The following is a 26,427-nucleotide window of genomic DNA, read 5'->3' as shown; positions in this document are numbered from 1 at the left end:
AATCATTAATGCCTAATGATGGCATGCTGGTGCAGAGTGATTCCATTGCCATAAACAGATGCCATTTGTATTCAAGGATGAAATTGGGCTTTAGAAACATTGAGGTCTTGCTGTCAGAAGTGACAGCAATTTCTAAAACTTGAATATAGAAGGATATAAATTAGGATATGAAACCAAATTAATTTTTGGTAACTTTTGTTACTAGCATTTGCGAGTTCTGAGACTTGGACAAGATTGGACATGCTGGCTAGAGTTAGAATAGAGTAGACAAGCAAAGAATCTGAGAAAGGGTTAAATTTCTGAGAAAACCTTGATAATCTAAAGTTGGATTATATTGTTTTAACTAGTCAAAACACAGGAAGTTCCATATACAACCTTGGGAATTGGGAACAGAAAGTAATTTTTGGTTATTTTCTGGATGAGTGCATGTGTAAAATAATTTTAGTGGATGGTAGATTCAGACAAATACAGTTAAAAACTTGTGCTTATTAATTTCTTCCATATTGTTTTATCTGCACTAGTTATTGGGATTCTTTGGAGATCATTCCAGCTATTTCTGGTACATTTGCCAGCTGTCAATTTGTACCTAAACTTCAAAAGCAAAACAGATGTATCAGTGTGGAAATGAACATTTTGACCCATCTGTTTGAATTTTTTCCACTTACATAATATATATAAAGAAAACCAATAAAATAAGCAGAACGCAAAGTAGCAATGGAAAGAGCAAAGAGGAGCTGATGAACAGATAATCTGCCCCATTTTTATTGACAGATTTGTTTGTTCTACATCTTTTAAAATGAGATTCAAAGCAGAAAGCAGTTTTAAGGAGTAGCTGAAACAAGGACTCAGCTTCAGGCAGCTGGCTGATTGGCATATCCTGTATATAAAACCTACATGAGACAATATGTAGTTTTGTATTTGTGTTATATATTACAAATATCATATCAGTTTTTTCTACTAATCTTTTATTCAGTGTTGGACACTGTCATTTTGCTGACTGAATGATTTAGGAAAAGGTCTTTTAAGGTATTTGACTTGTTCTTGCAACATAGCCAAGCAATTTGGGGAAAAGTCAGATCTAACCCAATAACATACCTTGAGCTTGCAGCAAATCAAAGCATGCTTTAAGCCTGCAAAGAATAATGTAGTTATTTTGTTTCCATTAGGACTTTTCTACACATTATGAGCACATTATGAAGCTGTGTGGGACTTAGAGCTAAGATTCAGCAAGTGAGATTCGGGGAGAGAAAATAACTTCCACTTCAAAACTGCTACATGCATCATGATAGTATTTACAAGAGTTATGGATAAATGCATAAACTGGCTAGGTTAAAAATAAAAAAAAAAAGGCCAGGAAGTGAAGTATTTAGCACATCTTTACTGTAATTATTATTCAGAAATTTCTCTCTAGTGGCTTTTTCTAGAAGATCAAGCTGCACTTCAGGCACAGTGATAAGTAGTAGGGCCAGGTACAACCTTTGCTGATCTCACCTAGTGAGTTCTTGAGTTTTCCGTCAAGGGTTCATGGGCTCTGAAACCAGACAGCTAAACCACAGCTCCTTCGGTCAACAAGTGTTATAGCTGCCTTCTGTATCCTGTTTATCTGTCACATTCTGAATTACAGGAATACTTGAGCTTGGCAACTCCATCCATTCTCAGGAAACCCTGAAACTATGTGCCTTGGGAAGCCACATGTATAGATCCATGTTTCCATCATTCCAATAAAGTCTGACAATTTTTTAGTAAGGAACATTTTCCTTATTATGGCTTAGGGTCTGTTGTCTGTAAAAGCAGAGCAGTCCTTTGCTTGCTTGCAGGTAACAGCATACCCACAACAAGCTGCTGTTCCTGATGCCCCAGGTACCAAGGAAAGTGCTTATGTCCTGTATGTTACCTTGGTATAATCATAGCTCTTGAAAATTTTGTGATGCTCAGTAACAGAAAAACCCCTAAACACAATTTGGAGAAAGAGAAGCTCATCTCAGTTGGTTTTGTTCAGGTTTTTTAAGTTATCTTGGAGATGTTGCTGCATTGAATCCTCTCGTAGCACCTTGGGTTCTGTAGTGCTGACAGGCGTCCTCTGCTCCAGAGACTTTGTTGCAAATGTCCGGACAAGACTGGGAGAAACAAAAAGTGATGGTGTTTAAAGAGGAATAACATAGTTAGTTTCAGTCTAAAACACATTCAGGAAGAAGCACAGTTTATAAGTTGGTGCTATTGATTTAATAATTAAAAAAGAGGAAATTATTAGCTAGTATCTGCAGTCCTTGACAACTTGAAAGTGAGATCAATAGCTGGGTCATCCCAAGCTTAGAGATGTCAGGAGAAAACTAAATCCGTCTCCCTTTTCTTCTTTCTCTTGCTCTCTGGAATTGAACAGATCCTTTTTCTGCTACTGTTGATAGTGTTGATGATGCCATTCCAAACCTAAATCCTTTCCTTACAAAAACTAACGATGCTGCTCATCTGTCTGTGTCTTCTGATGTATCTACTTTCACCAGTAGGACACCCACACATGAAATATTTGTTGGTAAAGTACCATTTTAAACTAATTTCCTAAAAATTTTAACATTATTTTAGTTTCTAAAATATATTTTTGCAGCTTTTCAGAAAATAAAAGCTGGTCATTTGGGGCTGGTTTTATGCGATGTTAGAATTTGATTTAGTAGCTCTACAATGAAAATGGTGTTAAAATCCTTTCTTGGCTGCCTAGATGGGATTCTAACCTGATGTAAAGAAACAGAGCAGTTGCTTGAGTGCAGTTTTACAGTCTCTTGTACTTGGGAATTGTAAGGTGAAATGCTGCATATGCCTGAGAAGGAAAAGAAAATGCTGTTACTTTCTTCCTCAGGTTGAAATGCTCTTTTTAAACAAAGGAGTCTTTTCTGATTTTTTTAATAGTTGATGGTTTTGCCCCAGTCATGTAGTCACTAACAAAGCTGTTAAAATCATGCACATATTGATGCATAATCTACTCAGACTATGGGGCAATACCTATGGGACAATAAACTAATAACTCACCCATTAAAAGGTGTTCATATTTTACTTTGGAGATGGTTCAGCATGGCTGTCTCACTAGAAATCCTTCCAACATTTGTGTTGGTACAGGAAGATTTAGTTTGTTTTCATAGAGGAAAAAATCACTCCATTACATGTCAGTTCTGTTAAACAAAGCAAGTTTAAAGACAGTTGTACATCACAGGCTGTATTTATGCTGGTTGAACCTCACTAGAATTGGTCAAAGACAAATACAGACTATTAGAACAAAGAGGGGTTATTAATACCTCTGCTACTTGTTAACAGAGGTAAAACAAAAGGATTATCTCTTTAAAGATATTCATACTACCTATACTTTGTCAACTTAATAATTAGTTTCCTAGCCTGTTTGTCTTTATTGGAAAGACAAAACAGGAAAGATAAATATATCTTTTTATGTAAAATACCTTTAGTTGGTACTGCTGTGTGATAATCTGTCTTTTCCATGCTTCAGTGAAATTGTTATGGTTCATGTAAATATAGAATGATTGTTTGAAATACAGCTGGGTTTTTTTTTATAGGATAGTTATTTAGTCAGGTTAGTTTTCTCTGTCTAACTTGCTCTGCAGTCACATGAAAAGCTGCAGCAATGCAGAGCTGTGAACAAGGACCCTGGTGGGCTTTTGTGGTGCTTGCTGGTCCTTGCAGTATTTATCACATGACTGCTCTGAAGTCACTGGAAATGGGTGGTGTTGATATTGCATTCCCTTCCAGTGTCTCTGCTCTCAGGATATATCTAGAGACAGAGGGTGGCCTCCTGACAGATTCATGTGGGACATGTAGATGCAGTTTTAGCTGTAGCATGATCAAGGTGCTACAATAATGTGAATGTGGATTTAAAATAACTCTTTCTGGTTCTTTAGATCATTACAATCCATTTACTCAACTAAATCCCTTTGTGGCAAGCAAATATGAATATACTTCAGGTATAAGAAAAATGCCTTTTGAAGCTTTTACACTCATTTCTTCCAAGGGTGTAAAACGTGGCATTTGATTGGAAAACAAAAGATCCTAATATAGCTGTTCCTTGGAAACCGTGCTTTCCCCTTTTGTGTTAGAGATTGTGTAAACTTGTTTCTTACCGTCTGTCTGATGTGTATTGATTTCATTCCATTGGTTCTATGTTATTAGACTATATGTGAGTTTATAGACTGATGTGAAATTAAAGTTTTGAATAGCAGTGTATCTTGGTTCTCTTTCTGTAACTCTCCCTCTTCTCCTTTCCTGGCTTTCTCTCTTGTGTGATACTCCTTATCAGATTCTTTTTGTGGTCCTCAAGCTTATCCTAACGCTTCTCATTTCCGCAATGAGCCTTCTTCTGTAGCTGGTCTATTTGGAGGTAGGTAATGGGATACAGCCTTACCACAAACACAGAAGTTTGAATGTGTTGTGTGCCTAGAACTAGTGGGCATGTTGCTGACTACAGAAGTGCCTTGTTGTAGTGGCTCCAGCTAGAATTCATGTGCTTGTGCCAGGTGTGTGGTCTCAAATGGTATGAATTTTTTTCAGTTTCTGCCAAACTAAGGCTTATTTAGCCTAGACATGAAATGAGTATCTCCCCATTTCAGGATCTCTCGTAGTTCACTTGTTGCTGCATACAACACAAAAGACATGCATGTTTATAAGTAGCTTCTCATCTTGCTCTACCTCATTGTTTTAAAGATAAAGGGATTGGGATGTTTTTGCTGCTTATGGCAATTTTGTGGATATATTGCTCTTAAACAGTGCACTAAACCAGTGTTAAACTTTACAACAGAACAGGAGAAAGAGGTCTCTGCTGCGCTGAAGTACTGGCTAGTCATTTGTGCAGCTGTGTCATGTCTGTGTAGTAACCCCATACTGGTGCTGATTGTGGAACACCATCCTGATAATTGCTAGAGAGACTATGAGCTGTGACAGGTTATAATCTGTCCAAACCAGGTTGAGCAGAGTGTGTAAACATTGCTGCAGTGCAAGGCTTAGACATACCTTCAGTAAATGGTTTGTGGAAGGCTTAGGTCTTAAAAGCCCCATAAAGTCACATTTTGGTTTAGTATCTTTGCATAAAAATCAGAGAGTGTCATATTGCAGAAGTTAAATCCTACAAATTACTGTGTTCCCTTTGTTCCTTATTAAAAAAACCAGGATTATTAGTTTCTGTCAAATCTTGATGCTCAAAGAAGCTTCATTAAAATACTGACCTTTGCACCTTTCAAAATGTCCTTGTTAAACAAATTGCCCTGAGTTGGTGGTTGATATCAAGAGTAGGATTTGATTTTTCTCAGGGGCTGATTCAAAGGAGCCCTGTGTATTGTTTTGTCTAGGAGATGGTCTCGTCTTAGTTTCATAAAACTTGAAACTTCTAAAATGTGAGAGAAGGAAACTCAGCTTGTTTTGGTTGAGGCTGATTGCTAAAGCAAAATACGAGCTATTATAAGTCAAGTTTTCTATTGGTACAGGCACGGTTTTAAGAGTTGCAGGACATCCCATCAAAGGAATTCCCATCTGAAGTTCAGAGTCTCTGAAATGGCTTGTAACAACTTGATGGTATACATGTCATAAAGATACTCATTTTGGTTTGTTGATTTACTCTCTCTTTTCCCACATGACTGCTTCCCATGTTTTGCTGTATGCAGTTTACTTTGATTTATTTTTAATGAAAATTACATTGTCTAAATATTAGTGATGAAGTTAAGAGTCTTATGTTCCTTTGAGACAAAAAGAAACAGATAATCCAAATTTGCTTTTTTTTTTTCTCTGAAACTTATGTTCAAGAATAACATCCTGTAGTTACTAATTCTTTTAGGCGAAATGTGACTTATTTCAGACAAACGGTAAAATTGAAATGATGTGCTGTCCCACCAAGCAAAACGAAATCCAAGAAGTTTTCTTTGTCAGTCATTTTTGCCCACTGCAGTGTTTTACTGCTGAAGTAGTTGAGATCCTTGATCCTTTCATTTCTCCATGGCATCATACTTTTTGTTAGAAACCAAAAGAGCTAATTTTCAAGGTGGCATTGCCTTTTTTTTTTTTTTTTTTGTTTTTTTGTTTTTTTTTTTTTTTTTTTTTTGTTTGGTGCTTTTTATATAAAGCAATGATTACTTCTGTTGTTGCCTGAATACCAAGGTGTTGCACATGCACGGGCTTGTGTGTGATCATATATAACATTTAAAAATACTACAAACAAATGGCCATTACCTTCTTTATTACTGAATTATCGACTTATGCTGCTGAACATCATATGCAGTGCTTCATGCTGCAGTAAATTTTCAGTGTTTCAGTGTTTCAGTGTGAAAAATAATTGTGTATTTGTAGAACACTACAGACACATGGAATACAAAGGGAGTAAGTTTAGACAGCACTAGGAGCTGAAATGTGACTGTACTTCCCAATATCTTGCCATAATTTCTAGAAATTTGACTGAAAAACATGGTCAACTGCAAAATGTGTGTCCACAAGTAACTAAGAGCTATGAAAATTATTTGTATTAGGTGTGTCTTATCAGAGGCATTAGTAGTTCAGGCATCTTGGGATGGTTTGGATCTTACTCCAGTTGTATCTGAAAGAATTGCTGGATTAATATAAACCACAGAGGAATCATCTTCAGTCAAATAATCCTGAAACAGATTCCACACTAGCCAGCTTCTTTTCCTGGAGAAGCATGGTGACTTTTTCCTCAGTAATTTTATTGTAAACGTATGGTAAAAGAATAAGGAAGGTGTCCAGAGATGAAGTAATTGCAAGGGGACTGTCTTTTATGGCCTGTCTGTTCAGTTTTTTAGACAAAATCTTTCTTTGGATGAGTAACTTCGAATAAAGACCAAACAAACTGCTCAGTGTCAGGGTGTAATCTGGACTTTTGAGGTATTTCTTGTATTTCTGCAGTGCTGAGATACTTATTTGACTTGTCTTGCATAAAGGTGGATTTATGGGAAATGCTGTATAAAAACATACAATTTCTTTCTTTTTTTTCCCCACAGGGTTCACCCCATCTCCTGTTGCTCAACCACAGCCATCAGCTGGCCTTAATGTTGACTTTGAGTCTGTGTTTGGAAACAAATCTTCTAATGTTGTCCCAGATTCTGGTGGTAAGACACTTGCTAAAATAAATCATGTATATCCTTTCCTTTAATTTATTTTAGTCTTGAGGTATAAATCTCTTAATATGTATTTACTTACACTACTGGGACAGAGTTTCAGATGAAGAAAAGAAAGCTGATTTTAAAAGGTCAATAACAGCATTAATCAAATAATTTTTCTTTACAGGCTATTTCTACACTCTGCTGAAATGTTTACACTGATTTCCCTCACTTAAATGTTTTATACATTAGAACTTCACACAGTGAACAGCCTTCATTTTTATATGCTGTGAGCTGAAATTAAGTCTGTATTTGTAGAGTGTGGTTGGAGGAGGTAAAATTTCATCTTCATTTTATATATCTACACAATGGTTTTTGGCACTCCTTTGCCTCCTCTTTTGACATTAATATTGCTTTAGAAAATGATCAGTCAGTACAGTTAATTTGGATTGAAATCATAGTGCTCTTTCTGTTCTTTTGAGCATCTGGAAAGTAGATATTTTCTGATATTTTTCATTAGACTCTTGACATCAGATTTTTTTTTCCTAAGCCATTGATTTGCTAAAAGCAAATAGATGTGTTTGTATGATTGAAACACTTTCTATGGGGTTTTTTTTTAACATTTTGACTGCTTTACAGTCACTATGAATCCATTTCATGTAAAATTGTCCCATAGGTTAAACCACTGAACTGAAATCTGATTTCCATAGTAAATATCTTTTTTATCAAGAGGCATAATAAGTTTTATCCTTCCTGTATAAGGTAGCATCACCAGGTTAACTTTGGATTTTAGCCATTGTCCTGACTTTGCTGTCTAATTGAATATCATGACATTTGTGGGAGGCCTGTGATTCAAATAATTTATGTTTCTCATTCCAAGGCTTTGATGAACTAGGTGGTCTCCTAAAACCAACAGTGGCCTCTCAAAACCAGAGTCTTCCAGTTGCCAAAGTACCGCCTAATAAATTAGTGTCAGATGATCTGGATTCATCTTTAGCCAATCTTGTAGGCAGTAAGTATGGAACCACTAACATGTAAATACTTAGTGATTTCTTTTAAACAAACAGAATTTCAGTAGTCTCTTTTTCTCCCTTGTGACAGATTTGGGCATTGGAAATGGAACTACTAAAAAGTGAGTATGTTTAACAGAAGTTGAGCATTTGGATTTTCATGATAGTAAATTTTCATGAATGTGCATGTTGAAAACTGTACATACCAAAACATAATGTTAGCCTTCAGAGCACATGTGGGAGTGCACAAGGTGTAATGAATTGTTGAGAGCTATTGGAAGGTTGACTGTAGACTGAGTGGCAGTGACAATGACAGCAGCAGGCAAGGTGTCTTGGGTCTGATTCCTTTCAGATTTCAGGTATATTAAAAAAAATAGTTCATCAAAATGTTTCCTTGTAGTTGTTGCTGGTAGTCATAGCACTCCCTAAATACTTGGTATGACCTGAGTGTGAGCAGAGCGGTTTTCAAGATTGTGAAACTGCAACCTCTGTCTTGAGGCTGACCTTTAGACCAGTGAATTCTGAAGCAGGGGGTGTGTGTTTGAGGGTAGGGAACATCAGCTCTAGCAGCAAAGCCGCAAAATGGAATTGGCAAATTTCAAATTTGTTGGGACCATCTGTGTCAACTCTGAAATCGTGCAGAAAACTAATATGCTGTCTTGAAATCTTACTCAAATGTCTTGCTCTGAGTCAGATACTAACTTACCTATTCTGGGCAAGTTGATTGAGATGCTGAGGGGGCTCATGCTGAACATCTTTTCTTACTTTTCCAAGCCAAAACATGTTGTCATGAAATTTTTTATCAATCCCTTTGCTAAATGAGCTTCATTAATAAAGAAGCCTCATTCCCAAGTGGAAATGGTGTTTACCTGTTTTTTAAGGAAGTCCAATGTTTTCTAACAATTTTTAAAAAAAATTTATTTCAAGTGATGTAAACTGGACTCAGCCAGGTGAAAAGAAACTAACAGGTGGTTCCAACTGGCAACCCAAGATTGCACCTACAACTGCGTGGAACGCTCCAACGTTGGTAAGCAAATGCTCATTTTAAAATAGTGAGTTCCCTGCAATTTAGGTCTGCAGGGTCTTGTGTAATGGATGAATTTTAAAATGATCTATAGTTATAGTAAAAGGGTAATAGAAGATTGAAGAAGTGGTCAGCTGGAGCTGTGTGCTACTGGGATTTGTTTTTATTGGCTGTGTGATTCTAGTAAACAGTTTGTGATAGGATATGCAGGTTTAGCACCAACTTCAGTAGGGTTTGAGCAGCCTCTCTCTTGGGAGGTAGGGCTTTCTGGGTTTCACTCAATGGACTTTTCAAGTGCCTATTGAGACAGGACAAGGGGCAATGGCTGTGAACTGACAGAGGTCAGGTTTAGATTAGATACGAGGAAGAAATTCTTTACTGTGAAGGTGTTGAGGCACTGACAGGGGTTTCCCAGAGAAGCTGTGAAAGCCCCAGTCCCTGGAAGTGTTCAAGGCCAGGCTGGCTGGGGCTTTGAGCAGCCTGGTCTAGTGGAAGGTGTCTGGGTCCATAGCAGGGGGGTTCAAACTGGGTCACCATCAAAGTACTTTCCAACGCAGAGCATTGTATGAGTTTATGACATAAAACTCGGAATCCCAAGGAGTGAGGAGGCATTTGGCAGTCTAGAAAGGTGGAAGTGTGGAAGTGTCCTTCGGGTGCACTTACAGGTGCACTTACATCATTACATGGTAACTTGGCCTGCTCTGGGGGTGGGAACTGGCCCTATGATACTTGCAGAGGTGTCTGTGACTACAGCTTTATTAATGTACGTAACTACTGCTTTCCTGGCCTGGTGTGTGCACTTGCTTTTAATCCATGTCAGTTTTGATGAGCAAGTTCATGTATGTTTTAACAGGTAGTATTGGCAAGGATTTTGGGGTATCAGTGTAGGGGGAGGGCTTTTAACTACGTGTTAAGGCTTTACAGAAGTAGTTTTCACAACATTCACAGAACATTTTTGCATGTGAATCCTACTCACCCTTTCACCAATGACCTGGAGAGCTGTACATGGGTAGAGCAGATAAAAAACAGCCCCCAACTATTTATTGCATCTGATTCTGACTGGGGGAGGTTGAATCTGCAGTGCAGTAATGCAATATTGTGGATTTGGAAAGATAGAACTTGTCTCCCTCGATCTGCCATCTCTTCCCTACCAGGCGTCCCCTATCAACTCACTACAATTATTTAGGGAGAAATATGTTTGTGGATCTTACTGGAGGATATGTAGATATTGAAGAAATTGTAACTACTTAGCTGTGCTAATGACTGGTGTTTTGAGTTTACCTGTGTGCTTGAATCTGTTTAATAACTCATGTCTTATATCTACATCTTGTGATGATAAGTCATTACAATTAACAGCTTTTATTATTGAGAGATACTGTTGAGACACTTCTTGTGAAACTGTTCTATAAACATAAAAAAAACTTGAAAAAGAAATAATGTGAGGGGGGAAAAAAAGCTTTGTTTTCCTCAGCTGGTCCATTTATTGTGGAGTTGCTGCAGCTTGCTAAGTAAATATGCTTTTGAAAATCTTTGATGAAAAAGGCATATACCAAATAAATGGACTATGCAAACCAATGTCAAACCTAATACCAATGACAGTATCACAGGTGTGTTGTCTCAGTGAATGACTTGAATTACAAGAATGTGTTGGAATAAACATTTAATGTATTTGTGAACTAAAATGCTATCTGTGTATATTCTGTTGTGTAAGTATTTGCTTCTAATCCAGTGTTATTGCATTATGTAATTGTTCTCCCTGGGAAATACAGAATGGCATGCATTTTCCACAATACGTAAGTGAAACAACCCACAGCCTTTTTGCAATCGACTGGCATGCTGATATTAACCACTGCTGTTGCAGAATCTCATAACCTCCTCGCTATTTACACATTTCTCATTTGAAAATCTTTGGTGTGCCAAAAATTGAGCTTTTCCTAGCATACACAAACTTCATAGGTGGTGTGCAGGCTCTTGAATCGAATGATGGCATGGGAAATACCAAGATTATTTTTCCTTGCTTTAAACTGTACCATCTGCTGCCAGAGAGCTGGGGTGTGTGTCTGTGCTGCCTTTAATGCATTTGGTGGATTCTGAATGAAGATAAAAATATCGTGTTTGAATAACTGCATGAAACCTCACAGGCTTCTGTTATACATGGCACTTGATCCACATTTATGGTAGATTTTGATTTTTAAATTTTTTTTAAGTGGGGAGAGACCAATATGTCATTAATACTCATATGAAGAAAGAAAATTAATGCAGATAGTTTACAGAGGGCAAGAACTAACCTGTGCTTGCTGTCTGAGGAATGCAAGCTTTCATTTCCAAGGACTTTTTTCTTTATGTCAACAGCAATATTGGTCTTTCCCTGTACTTTGTTTTTATTCCAGGGTAACTCTGTAACTAAAGGGTGGTAGGTCCATATTTGAGCACTCAACAATAAGTTTATTCAGCATGTTTGTGTAGGTGTGTGTACACAAGCAAAACAAAAAAAAAATTGTAATTTTCTGGATAGCTTTGCCTGCTGTGTGAAATATATTGCAAATATGCTGTCCAGATGATTTTCTATCTGTTCTCATGGCAATTGAAATGCCATTTGCACTGGCTCTACTCTATTAAAAAAAGCAGCTGATACCTTTGAACTGAATTCAGAAGCAGCTTTCCTGATGCCCTATTCCTAATGAAACAATTTATCTGCTTTAATTAATCCAATATGATTAATGGTTTATGATTTGCCTCTTTTCTGTAGCAGTAATGTCTGTGTACCAAGAAATGCTTATGGTGTTTGTCTTGAATAGAAATCCCCACAGCAAAAAGATGAAAATTACTGTTTTTTTTCTAAGAGGGTAGACTAACAGGTGCTGGAGTGGATAGCAAGTTATCTAAATATCTGTAAGCACCAGTTTAGTCTGAAAAAAAATCCAACTTTTTTGTCCTTAAAATAGTTAATACTGATTTAGAAAGTGGATAATAAACTGTAGAATAAAGAATATGACTAAGAGATTAAGAACTATCTTCGTTTAAATTTCTAAGAGTTATCAGCTGTTTTTCTACCTAAATATTGCCAAGCTGGTTACAAAACAGAAGTTCACCCCAGTTTTGAGAGCAGTTGTGCTGTACCTTCATAAAAGTACAGTAAGCGCATCAGGGTAATAAATGTATCTGCCAAGTACTAAGAGGACTTTTAGCAAGTTCAAATGCAGTGAATGGAGTGAGTGAGGGAGAGGGAGTGCCAACTGGCTATTCCTGTGAGAGTCTAATTTATATCAAAGCCTGCTAGGAGAATCCTCATAATATGTTCATCCTGGCTAAAGAGAATTCCTCCAAGTGTCAGCAGAAGCAATGGTAATTTCATCTTTTCGTCTTTGAAATTCTCTCTTAAGACTTGTTGTGTACAATTACTTTTGATACTGAAATATAAGTATATACTACATAGGATTAAAAATGTGCTTCTGTTTCATAAATATTTTCTCTCAAACTTCTCTGAGTCTTGTACTGTGTTCTCTAAACAGGATGTTGAGAGAGTGGTACATGCAGTTTAGTTCATCAGCCAGAATCCTAACACGATAAAAGCAAATACATTATTAAAGATTTGCCAAGATGGCCTATAAACTTTAGTTTAGGTATTGTACTCCATCTGAAATAATTAGGATACACTCTTAACACCAGACTGCAAATGCTATTTATTCTTTGCTATGTTCATAATAAGCTGAGTGCTGCAGGTGATCCTTAGAAAGCAATGTGTTAGTGTGCAGCTGATCTCTTCTCCTCTCAGTTCACCACTGTTTCTCACACCAGGCACCCCCTGTAATGGCCTATCCTGCCACAACGCCAACAGGAATGATGGGCTACGTGATGGTGAGTGCAATTCCTACAGCTCCAGCCAGGCACATGCTGTATGTTGTTTGATTGCTTATAGTTTGGTAGCTCTTGTTTTCCTCAACTGTTCTACTGAAGACTGAATTTCAACTCCCATTCATTTATTCCTCACCAATTATTAACTTCTGGTTTTCTGAACCACTTACATGCTGTTTGTCTGAACTTAAGTCTACCCTTCCTTACTTCACTTGTTTTATTCATAAACTTCTTAAAATGGGACTAGATCGTGTTTAAGGTCCCTTCCAACTCAAACCATTCTGTGATTCTATGAAAATTACAGTGTCTGTTCTTGGTGATCCTTATTGGCATGGAAATAAGTTTAGCATAGAAATAAGTTTATTGCATCAATATAGATATCTGTTTTCAGAACAGAAATGTTTTCTTGGTGAAGTGAAGCCTTCCTTAAATACCTTCTGCTGAGGTCTGGGAGCAAGAATCTGTGATGATTAATGCTACAGAAGTGCAAGTTTGTGACACTGCAATATGGTGTGGTTTTAGTTGAGAGTTGGATCTCTTGGTGACACACCAGCGCCTCAAGGCTTTTGACATAAACCTGACCTTCCTGCTTTTTGCTTGGCAAATTTTTGTTCTTACCTTAAATTTTAAAATATTTCTGAAATTATATGCCTTAGCTCTTTTTAGTATGATTTTGATGCAGCACAGCTTTCCTGGGTGAATAAAAGGCAAGAAAACTTGCTTCAAGCAGTTATTCTATTAAATGCTCACAGATTAAAGGAAACAAAAAAATTAAATCTTTCATCATATAACCAAATTACTTTAATGACTTATAACTTCTATACACTCAGTAAGTGAACTGCAGAAGTGTCCAACTATATTTTTGAGGGCCTCTTGGGAGAGTATCATATATCATCATATTCCTGTTACCTATCCATGAACTCCCATGTTCTTGGTCAAAGCTGTTATGCTTAAACTAACGTCAGTATGGATTCTACATTGGTCTACATACAAAGTTGATCTACACAACTTTGCTCCTGTGGTACCAGCAGCATTTTCATGGTTATTTTGAGTCAGCAGCAGGGGAAGGCAACATGCCTGAAAAGTAATCTTGCTTGTTATGTTACATTGTTGTGTTATGTTTAATTGTGGGGTTTAAATGCCAGTGTGAAATAGAAACTGGAGTTAAGGAGACAGAACTCTATTACCCTGAATTGCTGCTGCTTGTTCAAACATGTCCAGGATCTGAGCAGGTGGGTGACGTGGGCCTTTACAGAATGATCACTGGGCTCCATAGCACGTCCTGAAATCTGCCCTGGCTCATTCAGGCTTTACTCAGGACATTTACCATAAGGAATCTCTGAAATGTTGACTCAATATAGAGCCCTTGCTGTTAACATTTTAGTTTTTCATAAAAGCAATAGTGAGGGCCAGAGTTCTGAGGATAGTCCTGTCTAAGTGCAGGCTTTTCCCTTATGTTCCCACATGTCGCGAGCTTGCTGGGACAGGCAGGTTGTTTAGTGCTGTAGCACTGTGCCTGGGCATTCCCTGGCTTCTGTTTCCTGTGTCTTGGGCCAGCACTTGTTCAGATGTTCTTATATTTTTTTATAGTGTATTTTCATTAGGGTCAGTTTGTTGAATGGGTTCACCCTGTGATTGCCCAAACAGCTGGTAGGCATGATAGGAAGAGTACCACCACTACCAGGATTAGTCAGGGAAAAGCTGCTTGGTGTGGGGATTGCTTCAGTAGGACTGCTGCTGGCTGTCAACCCAAGCCTGAGGGAAATGCCAAAAGCAGTGCCAGAGATGGGCATCTGTGTTAAATATAACCTGACTTTTAAGACCATTAATACCCATTAAACTTCTAATTTGGCTCAGCTGGAGTGTTGGTTACACTTTGACTCTGATTGCATAATTACTTGACATTAATTGCATGTACAGCTCTCAGTTTTCAGTTTTGTCCAGAGCTATGTCAGCACTGCACTGCTGTCTCCAAAACTGTGCTGGTGCTGTCAGAGGCAGTCAGGGAGGTGCTGTCAGACCTCACGTTGGGGAGCAGAAGGACCAGCACAAATGCTTGTCTAATAAATGTTTTAGTGCTTCAGATCTTTGCAGCAAGAGATTGAATGGGCTCTGTTGTTATTGAGAAAAATTCCTTGGAAAGGTTCTAATGTTCCTTTCCAGTAACCTTTATTTGCAGAATATTTAGAAGGATCTCACATGGTTGCATATCTCAAATATGACCAAGACTTTTCACCCATTTGCCATTTTCCTTTATCTCCTGAAATACTTGAAATGTATTAATGCTGTGTGTGATTTGATGCTGTCTGGTTTTTTTCAGCCATCACAGATGGGAGGCATACCAGTAATGACCCAGCCAACTTTGATATACAGTCAGCCAGTCATGAGACCACCAAACCCCTTTGGCCCTGTACCGGGAGCACAGGTGTGTATATTCAAATTGCTGGTGCTGGGAATGAATTACACAAGGCAGTTTCTTTAGAAGTATATTAAATATGCTATTTTTACACTTAGATATAATTAATATCTCTTATTTGTGTTGGGCAAATTATTGCACAAGTTCATGGAAAGTTCATGGAAGGCTTGCTTCCTATCTGCTTGTATCCATGTTGACAGCAGCAAATTTGTGTTACTGAACCAAAGAGGATAGGTCTTTTTCAGGCATTGTTTTTCTGGGAATGTTACAATGACAAAGAATAGCAAAAGCTCATGTCTGTGCCCTTTGCTGAAGATGAGCTTTTTCCCCAAAGTCATATTCCATGCTGCTTTACTCTCGGAGTGTGTTTATGTGAGATTGGCTATTCCAGCTTTTTCCTGAGTATACGTGTCACTGTTCTTTTCCCTGTTACATTTGAAAGTATTAGATTATAAAGTACCCAAGGTGCAAGGTGTGTGTTTGTATTAGAGCATTTTGCAGGGGCCAGACAGGGTGTGTGTAGCCTTTTATGCCCATGACTGGATTAGGTGGGTTTGAAAGAATTGTGGCATCGAACTTGATGAAAATTCAACCCACTACTCCATTGTTGGTCCTGAGCACCTCCGTGGGAGGCACGTGGCACGTCCATCTGGTGTTAACCACGCTGGTCTCCAGTGGGCTTTGTGTTCCTCCATGGTTTTGCAGGAGACTGCATGTGCAGCATAGTGAGGATGCGCAATTGCAGTACTGATCTACCTGGCCTTTCCCTGTTAAGTGCTACCTTAGGTGGAGTGTTCCTTAAATCCCCTGGTTACCTGTTTCTCAGGATGTGCTGTGTCCAGATTGTTACCTAACCTGCTGGAATGAGTGTGCTAAAGGGCCACTCTGAACTAACTGGACTTAAATACATACCTGTTATTGATTTGTTTTACTGTTTGTTTTACAAATATCTGTCACTGGGAAATTTCTGTCTGAACTCACTTTTATAACCCAATAGGCATCTAAAGAGAGGGTTTTGTTAATGGTAAGAAAAACATTTTAAAAAGTAGGAGGAAGAGGGGATGGATAACCCTGACCACCTTCATACTATTTTTGGAAAATTCTGATATCTTTGAGACTTTGTATTTGTGAACTGGAGTTAGAGGCAGAGCCAAGTTTAACTGGCAGACTGAAACTCCAGGATTAAGTGTAGTTTTACTCACCTATCACATTCCTCTTTTTCAAAGTTCACTCTGCACATCAGACCTTCTCTTAGAAAAATGAAATATATTGTGCCTGTATTTTGATCTTATTATAAAGAGCTCTGTTTCTATAGATGAATGTTTAGAAGCATTCATGTATGACTTCACCTAGATATAGGTTGGTGTAACTGCAGTGTTTGGGACTAGACTGTGGAGGGAAGAGAATTCAGCAGCAAGCTGGAACTAAAAAGAGCCTCAAGCATTTTCCAGTGCCTCAGTCTGCTCCTTTTATGAGAAGGGTTCTGCTGTGTGCTCCCAGTGGGCTGTATGCCCATTGTCTTCTTCAAAATACAGCCTTATGAATAGGGTTTTTTTCTAAATATCTCTTCTAAATGCTTTATCTGGAAGAGATGCTGTTAGATTTCTTTAGCTAGAAAGAAATCTTTAGCAATTCTCAACTGGCTTTGTCTTAGACTTCTGAGACCTGCTTTGCACCTTCACTGTCACATAAGTGATTTGGTATTTTTCACATGGATTTTATACCATTTCAAGAGGACAAATAGTGTTTATGACTGTTGTTAAATATTGACCAAGTAAAAGGATCCTCAAGGATAGGAGTTTTCTCTACATTAAAAAAAAATTGAAATGATCCTTAAAAAAAAACCTGCCTACCTGCCTAATTCAGTTATGAACGGGTAGATGGGTCTAAATAGCTCAGTGAGCCTTTTCTGCTTCATTTGACATTGCAGGGTGTGGCTTTGGTTGAATCCCAGCTGGCTGTCAGAACAGGAGAAAGAGGAATTAGTCACAAGTGAGGTGTATGCAGCTATATTTATTCTCTTACCTGACAGTGTTTGGCTCCTTTGAGAATTAATTTCATTGAAAACACACCCTTTGAGTCAGCATTTGCTGTGACCAAGAAGGGTTTTCCCTGAGACACACAGTCTTTGTTGCTGGAAGGTGTCAAGTTTTCAGAACCCTCATGTCAATAAAGCATATTAAATGAAACAAGGGCTGCATGTGAGAGCTTCCCCATACACAGCAGAGTTTATTAATGTACAGCCACGGAGGGGAATTGCACTCTTATCACACTGAATTTACTGTGTGCTGAGTCTTGAGGCTCTTCTGAGAGCATATTTTGCACTTTAAGTTTAGTTAATGCTCTTGTTGTGCCAGAAATAGAAAAAGGAAAGTAAAAGAAACAGAAACATGTGTTCTTGGGGTCAGTAAACAAATCTTAAAGAATAAATAATGGTTATCTGAAAGGCACACAGCTGAAACTGCCCACATGGATCACTGTAAACACCATTATTCTATTACTGGTTTTGTCCATGGTGTCATCACTTGCCAAAAACGAAATTGTTTTTCATATTTAAAGCGCCAGATTATATCACCTCTGGTCTCCTGATAGATCTTGGGTGTTGTCTACAGTAAAGAAAGCTAAAGGTATTTAAAAGCATGATGACAGATGTGAAGTTGTTGCCAAAAATTTTATTGCCAAGTTGTAGTGAGTTGAGAACACACTGGGAAATTAGGCATCTTAATGTTGTGCAGTTTCCATATAAATTAAACTGTTGTTCATAACTTGATATTCTCAGGGATTAGTCTTAATAAATTTTTTCTATCTCTAGACATACCTCTTTTGCTTCTCTTCCAAGTGTTCTCTTAACATGCTTGCAACTTTTTTCCTAATTGTTGCATTCAAAAGCAAAGGTAGTTTGGTTTTTAAGGAAAAAATAATTTGAAATAATTGAGAATGAAACTAGAACAGTCACTTCTATGGAAATCTGAGCAAAGAAGACATTTATAGTTTTGAAAGATGTGTAATTTTTCTTTGAAAATATTTATCTTGCAGTATTTCCCACCTGACAAAGAAAATAAGTTTTCATCATGATAAAATAGTGGGCATTGCCCACTGCAGCTTATTACCTTGTGCTACCCGAAACAGTGAGAATGGTTGGAGTTGTTTGATGACATTGTAGCTGGTGAGGGGGAAGTGTGTGTGTGTGTCTGAGGAGAGGGCAGGCTGAATCAGTGCTTCAAGGAGAGGAATGGCAGATGTGATACAGGACAGCAAACGCCAAAAGTCCCAGACAAGCCAGATTTGACTGATGTACAGGGGCTGGAATGTGTCTGCCCATCACAAGGCCTGAGTATCCCAGTGGCTGTTAAGCCAACAACAGTGTTGTGTTGGCCAATATAAAATAGTACAATTAGGACAAATCCGTGTGCCTTCGCATGTCACATGTTCTGGTGTGGTGTCCCCAGAGGGACATAACCTTAGGAGGGGGAAGCAGATGGGTAGTGGAAAATTTAAGAGTTAAAAAAGAATAAAGAAATCACTCCACCCACTGCCAACATCTATGTAAATTGTAACACAGCCATTTGTACATGGCAAGTAGCAGGAGTGATCACCTGGGTGATGGAGAATAGGTAAATGTGCAAATGCGTAAGTTGGTTTGGTGGATCTGTTTTGTGGTTGGTTTTTGGCTGGGTGTAGGGAGGGGGGTTTGAGGGGTGTTTGAAGCTGTAAGAACAGGGTAGAAAGTTCAGGACAGACTTATGCCAGAAAATAGACCTTAAAGATGCTTGCTTTGGCACATTACCCCTGAAATATATGGTAAAACAGCTGGACAGACTCGTTTCATGGGAAACCAGAATGTAGCCAATGGTGGCAGTCAGCCCAATGCTCGCTTATGGACGGGTTCTTAGGTTTTACTGGGACTCCAGGGAGGTTTGTCTTTGCTGGAGGCAGTGAGAAGTGCCGGCTGATGCTGGAGGTGAGCCTAAGCTGTCTGAGCAGTGTGGTGCAGTGCATTTCACATCACACCAGCTCTGGACAGCAGGGGCACTACATCCACAGCTCCAGAGAAACTGATGGCCAGCAGTGTTGTTTTAAATGCTTCTCCTTAGAAACTGTTAGGAGTGGTCCTTGCTTTCAGATCTATGTATAAACTGGAGTAATCTGGAGAGGTGCAATGTAGGAAACGTCTAACTATACTTCCCATGCATTTTTTTTAGGTCTCCTTTTTGATAATTAAAGGAATTTTGTTAAAATGCGTATTTACTGCAAGTCCTGGCTGAATTTAATTATGGCATCTAGGTAATAGCATTATCAGGTTTTTTCCTCCGATTTTAACTTGAACAGGCTTCCTGAAATTTCCCCTGTGTTTGGGTTATGTGCTGATGTTGCGCAAGTGGCCCAAACCTACCAATCTTCCACACTGCTTTCAAACTGGGACGTTTCTTTGGACTTGATGTGGGTTGGAGATCTGCCAACTCAGTTTGATAGAAATCTATGTGACTTCAAGGCATTTGACCATGAAGAGGAGGAATGTTTCCTGAAATCAAGTGGCAGCAGGCATTCCTTGCTGAAGTTAGGACTCTGTTGGACCATATCACTAGTCTGCCTATGGTTTCCCAAAGGAAAGAACCAAGTTTAAGAGGGGAAATTCTGACGTCCTGAAACTGCTTCTCAAGCATTTCCCATTCTGTCTCATGACTTTTGCACAATTTATTTATGGTGACTGGATCTGAATGCCCCATTGGGAATGGGGTTTCAGGAGGAGATGAAGATTCCAATGCAGATTAAGTATGTACTGATCCTGAAGGAAGTCCTCCTTCTCATATGGTTTCCAAAATAGACGTTCATGTGAAAAATTTAAATGTGCAATGGCAATATTTACACTCTGAGCACTTGTGCAAGCAATTCCCATAAGCAGATTTCCTGTCATGTGTAGGTTGGCAGGTGCCTGGCATTTGCAAAGGAAAAGGTCTTCATGCAATGTTTTTTGTCATGGGCATGGAGTGCAAGTGACTCAGTTCTGAACAAGCTGTTCCAGTGAGGAACCCAAATTGGAGGATGCTGACTTTGATTTATAAGTGCAGAAACATGCGTGTTCTACCCAGAGGGAGGGCAAATAGGATTTAATAAAACACCATTTTCTTTTTTTGTTAGGAAAAATACTAACACAGAAGGAAAAATAAATCAACAAATAGCACAGATACTCCTGCAAGTACAGTCTGCAGATTATTGGTCTTTCCCAGCAGCAGTAGTTGGAATGCCAATATTACCCACCTTTAAGTTATGTGCTTTATATGACTGAGTTTGTGGTGTGCTGCTTTAGGTACATGACTGTAGGATGCAATTTTTATGAGTGTACAGACTATCAGTCACAGTCTTCATTTCTCACCTGAAACGGCCACAGTAGCAGTTGAAACTCTCATCTTTTTGCCTTTTTTTCCCTTTTTTCTCCTATTCACAGAATATATCTCTTGTTCTCCTTCTAGGTCCCAAATTGAGAATTAACTATTCTCTGCTATCCAACCTCTTTTTATATGCATCCTATTTTGACAAGAAAAGATGCTGAAAGCTATTCCTTCTGGAGAAACCATCTGGAAAGTTGCCATGCTCTGGCCAGACCCCAGCATCATCTCTCCCTGCCAGGCTGTAGTTTTCCCAGTAAAGCAGGGAGAGGACTAACTTGTTTCACAGAAGTCAGGCTGAATGTTTTGTATCTTCCTTTGAAGAAAGCTGCTGTGAAAGTGTGTATCTGCTTTTTGGCCAATGCCACTGGTGTTTCCTTTCTGGAGGGTCATGTCTGGCTTGTTTCCACATTACACCAACCATTTAAGAGGCTTTGTTTTCCATATAACCAAACACCTTATTTTAATAGCTGACTTCTGCCAAATGTGCCTCTTAACCTCCCCTTGTCCTTTCATTACACGTTTAGCTTTCATATTCTGTCATTCTGAGACCTTGTTTTCTTTTTCTTTCCCTTTCTCTGTCGTCTTTCTTACTAGCTGTCTGCAGCATCCAGCCCTTCCAGTCAGAGTCCTCACAGAGCCTCAGGAAAGGATCCCTTTGCAGAGCTCTCTCTCCAGGATTTCTTGTAGAACAACTTAGGTATTGTCCATTATTCTGGGGAGATGCTGGTGTTTGTGATATGAAACAAAAAAGTTCTAATTCAGGTTTTATTAACATGGCTAGAACTGTTTCTGAAGGAAATAAAACCAAATCTTGTTGAGTTGGAAGCATTGTGGAAGTGACTTGGAAACTCTTTGTGTTTAACTTCAGCAGTTTACAGGCTGATTGAGTGATTTTGCCTCAGTCCATTGGAAATAGAACCAGTTCATGTGGTACTTGGTGCAGTTAGGGAGAAGGAACTGGTGCTACCTGGTCTTTACCATCTCATCAGGAGGATGTTCAGAGTTCCGCGTTAGCAGCAGAGCCCCGAGTGCTGCTGGCAGGGTGCTCGTGCGCTTCCCCATGGCTTGGCCAGAGTTCCTTTCATGCAGGAGGAGGTGCTTGTTTCACATGTGCCAGGGATCCATTATGGTACAGAGGTGCAGTGGAGGACTTGTGTTGGTTTTGACCAGTCAGGGGCAGGTGGGAATTAAATAGTAAAATGAGTGAAAACATGAAAAAGAAACTTGAGAATTTGTAGTATAAAGAGAGAGTAGGCTTATTGCACACAGCAGCTGCTTTTCTTTGTGCACTTCTCTGGTTCAACATGAAAAATGACCCTGAGTTCTCTTCATAATGGTGTTGGTCTGTGTTATGCTGCCGCTGGTGACAATATTGCATGGATAACTAGGTGGGTTTTATTTTTAATGCAGAGCTATTCCAAAGGCTGGTGTCGTTGGAAGAACATCCTGATGTCTTTTGGTTGTTTCCTGGCCCTGATTTTGTAAAAATATTTTATTTCTGTTCAAAACTTCAGATCATGGGGTAGCTTGGGCATCAGAAGAATGGAAATTTTTGAAGAAAAAAGGTTTAGAGTGAAGTCCTACTTCTGTTGCATGTTAACCCCAGGGTTTTTCATCTTTCCAGATTCAGTTTATGTAACTGTGTTAGATGGAAGAGAAAGGAACGTTTCCAAAAAGATGTGCTCAGCAGTAAACTCCCAGGAAAAAAATTAACTTCAGTCCCTCGAACTCTCCTCTTCCATTAAGTGATGCAGTGAAATGATGAAGACCGATGAAGGAAGCTGGGACACCTCCATAAGAAGACATCAGTACACAACACAAAGCCAAGAATTGCCATGAATTAAGACCAAGACCTATTTTTGTCCTGGTGACTAACAAGTCAATACTCTCAGCTTCTAATAATATCCTTAATTGGTAACGTACGCAGAGAAGCCTTTATTCTGGAAATTGATATTGGTGTTTGGAAATGCTGTCTGGATTGGAGATGTGTCCTTTACCGTAACTCAAAACAAGACTCTGGGCAGGGGAGGGTCGAATCCTAACTCTTAATTCTGCAGTTACCTTTTCAATCCTCACAAATGTAGGCACAGCAGTAATGGAAATTAACTTTTTTTAAAAATTATATATTCAGTTTGCAGTAGACATTCCTTATGTATTATTGTTTGTATTTATTTATGATTATCAATTTAACATTAATATTGTATCAAAAAAACCTCCTTATGAAAATGAGTATGGATGTATACAGTATGTCTGATTTTTATCCACAAAGAATGAATCTGATTCAGAATGCTTTTCAGCTGACATACAGAGCACTAAATATTTTAAAGGTCTGAATCTAATGAATTCTCAGTATATATGGGAATTAGGGAAGAGCTGTAAAACGCATTAATCCTTATAGTCAATTCTGTGCCTAGGATTTTGCAAGGGAACAGTTAACTGACTAGAAGAAGCACTACATTTTTAATTCAGCATTAGTGCATTGGGAAGGAACTTTATTGCTTTGTGCTTGGCATGTCATTATTTTTACATTTGACATTATAAGGCCTTTCCAAGATGAATGTGAGGATTGCTTTCATTTTTAAGACTTTCCTTCTTTTCTGTAAAAAAAAATAAATTGAGGTGTTGTGTGTTGGGGGGGGAAAGCCTTTTCATTGGGCTCGTTCATGATCATGTACCTTTTAAAAGTAAAAAAGGGGAAGTAGCTTCCTTACATATGTCTAGTGGGTATTTAGTTCACGAGGAATTCAAGTAGCGCTGTTGATCGGTGCTTTGTGTAAATACACCATAACTTTTGGGTGGAGTGGGGCCTTCAGAAGGATAGTCAATGATACGAAAGCAATTCTGTACATGAATTAAGCATACTTGCTGCATTGTCTCTGCAGATTCTATTTTTGTTTAAAATATTAAAATGTATGTTAGCAAAAATGGGTGGATTTTCAAATAAAATGCAGCTTCCACAGAACTTTTGTTACGGTATGAAAGTCTGAGGTGCTTCTTTTCTTTTTGCTGCTTAAAATGTGCACTGATAATTGCGTTGTTTACTTAATAAAATACCAAATGTATTTCATACGTGCATATTGTATTGCAGGAAGTGCAGCACTCTGAACCTGTGGCTGACGTGATCCATGCAGCCTCTTCCCTGGGCTGGTGTCACGGACAGCCTCGGTGGACGCCTCAGTGACAAGGTGTCTCCTCCTTCCTGACCTAACGTGATATTTCACCACATTCTAGTTTTTCAAACTATTCATGGCAATAAACTTGTACTGTTCATAACTGATCAAGAAGCATAACTATGTCCCCAAAAATTGTTATTATCTTCCCTAATCTTACAGCAGAAGGTAGTGCTGGAAAAGCTATGAACAGTTTGCTGAGACCATCTTCTGTAATTAGACACAGGAAGAGTTGATAGAAGTGGAACTTTCCTCCTTACAACGACCTGAGGCTTGTCCTGGAGGCCAAGGTATCATAAACTGAGCAGTACAGGTCAGTAGATTTAAAATTTCTTTCTCAAAGCATGACTTTAAAAAACCCTGAACCTATTACAGAGTATGTAATACACACACCCAGATCTGGAGTTTCATACACATTTACTAAAATTTTGCCTTCCTACTGCTGGGGCTTTCGGTGTGGGTCAGTTTGCTTGTGGTCAGAATATAAAAAAGGTGAATTGTTTGAGTTGGGTCTGTGACCTGTTACCTACCTCAGTAAGTACCAAGGAACAGATTGTTCAGACCTTGTGTGAAGAAGAAGGTAGACCTTCATCTTCCTCCAGAGCCTGATGAGCTGGGTTATGATAAAACAGATGCTAATTTTCTTCTTCAGTCTCCATTGCTCTCTGCAGAGTCTAACTTGAGGCTTTTGGCTGAGGATAGATGTGTTCCTAGATCTCTTCGATCCCTTGGACTCTTTGTGTGGCTGTGGACTTGAGGCTGCAAATCATGAAAGTACCAAAGAATTGTGAACACCCAAACCCATGTCTTCTGCAGGGATGCTGAACTCCTGTTACCCTTTAGTGCTCACTCGTTGTTGCTCTGTGTTCCTTGAAACAGCTGCTGTGCAGATTAGGCCTTCTTGCTGAAGGCTTTGCTAAAAACCCTTGCTCTTTGGTTTACTCTTCAGAGACAAACTGGCTTGAGAATTTTCCTGAGTAGTAGGTTGTCATTTGCTTTGTTCCCATAAGTGTTTGCTTTCAGTGTCACTGAAATAGCACACTCAGCTTAATTTAAAAAGCACAGCACGCAGACGTATTTTGTTTTTTAATTACTAGCACTTTTCGATAATAGGGGGTAGTGAAAACCTGGTTCTCTTCAGAATTGAGTGGAAAGGCTGTTTATTCTACAGGAGCAAACTGTGTAGAGAAGCTGCCTGCCCTTAGCAAGCAAAGGACGATGGAGTGCTTTGCTGGGGGGATGTGGTTCCTCTTGAAGCTTTGTGTAGGGAGCTGCTGTGTCAGAATAACCACTTTTTTTTTGTTTGTTTGTTTTTAGATTAGGGAATTTTATAATGAAAACAACTGGATTTACCTATTGAGACAATTACTTTTGCCAGAACAAGAACTTGAACAGCTCCTGAGTTTTCCAACATCACTAATGTTGAGTCTTCATATGAAGACAGATCTGAATTCCTTTGCTGCTTTTCTTCTTTGTTTCAAAGTCACAAACTAAACTGAGATGGTACCTCAGGATATGTTTAAAGTCTGTCTTTGCATGACTTTTTGACATCAGAGGTTCCGTTCAGCCAACTGCCAGAATAAGTCACAGACGTTCCCAGCTGCCAAACAGCCCTTCAGCAAGAACAAGGGACAGGGTGAAACCCTGCATCTTTCATTAGACAAAAAGTGCCCATTTACAGACCCTAACACAAATTTTGTAGCAACATAAATGAATTGTAACTTAAAGGCCATGACATAATTGAGATAAAGATTGTGGCAGAGAAATGAGAATTAAGTGCTAAAAACACTGGGAAGGATAGTAAATGCTGATGGGAGCAGAAGATTGACAAGATAATGTGAGGGGCGGTGAAAAAATGTGCTGAATACAGACAAAAGAGCAGTGCTAATGGCAGCATATGTAAACTGAACAAGAGCTTGCTCCTTGGCCTGTTGTCAGTCTCTTGACTTGACCTTTGGAGCTCTCACACGACAGTGGAGAGAGCAGAAACAGGCTTGACATCTTCCACTGAGTTTGCCCAACAAGAAAAATCTGTGAGATGCTGCTGTTTGCCAAGTTCAATCTGGAGAGCAGAGGGACTTAGCTGATTGTTCAGCTGCATCCTGGCTGGATCAGGAGAATGAGTGGGGAGAAGAAAACCCTGGGCAGGTTCCCTGAAGGTGTAACATTGCTGCCACCTCCTCAGCACCTTTTTGTACCAGAAGGTTGAGTAATGCGGTGAGATGGCCTGCCCAAGATAACAGATCAGTCTAGGAGCGAGTAAAACACATTTAATTATTTTCTTCATTCTCTGATGATGAAATTTCCTGAAGTAAAGATCAAAAAGCCTTGGAACAAAAAGCCAACTTGCTTAAATTTCTATGTGAAGTGATAATGGGTAAATTCAATGTGTTGGATGCAAGCATAGTGCTTTGGATATCCGGCAGCTGCAGTACACAAGGAGCACAGGGGTCTTGGGTTTATTTTCT

General features: G+C 38.9%; 1 protein-coding gene across 6 annotated transcripts in view; it reads left to right on the top strand.

The window, feature by feature from the left end:
- Positions 1-24,064, top strand: part of PICALM (phosphatidylinositol binding clathrin assembly protein) — a 65,941-nt gene extending 41,877 nt beyond the window's left edge. The window contains exons 13-23 of one of the 6 annotated variants that reach the window (XM_058044863.1): positions 2,381-2,530; positions 4,295-4,375; positions 6,996-7,103; positions 7,975-8,106; positions 8,196-8,226; positions 9,032-9,131; positions 10,898-10,921; positions 12,927-12,986; positions 15,304-15,408; positions 21,384-21,486; positions 22,414-24,064. In XM_058044863.1, the coding sequence (XP_057900846.1) occupies positions 2,381-2,530; positions 4,295-4,375; positions 6,996-7,103; positions 7,975-8,106; positions 8,196-8,226; positions 9,032-9,131; positions 10,898-10,921; positions 12,927-12,986; positions 15,304-15,408; positions 21,384-21,476 (884 nt within the window). In that variant the 3' untranslated portion in view covers positions 21,477-21,486; positions 22,414-24,064. The remainder of the gene's footprint in view (positions 1-2,380; positions 2,531-4,294; positions 4,376-6,995; positions 7,104-7,974; positions 8,107-8,195; positions 8,227-9,031; positions 9,132-10,897; positions 10,922-12,926; positions 12,987-15,303; positions 15,409-21,383; positions 21,487-22,413) is intronic. The other 5 variants (XM_058044867.1, XM_058044873.1, XM_058044877.1 and 2 more) reach the window with 5 other exon arrangements.
- The last annotated feature ends 2,363 nt before the right edge of the window (positions 24,065-26,427 follow it).

This window comes from Melospiza georgiana, chromosome 2, assembly GCF_028018845.1.
Source record: "Melospiza georgiana isolate bMelGeo1 chromosome 2, bMelGeo1.pri, whole genome shotgun sequence".
In the NCBI taxonomy this organism is placed as follows: domain Eukaryota; kingdom Metazoa; phylum Chordata; class Aves; order Passeriformes; family Passerellidae; genus Melospiza; species Melospiza georgiana.
The sequence above is the reverse complement of the archived record's forward strand: the minus strand, read 5'-3'. Positions and strand labels throughout refer to the sequence as shown.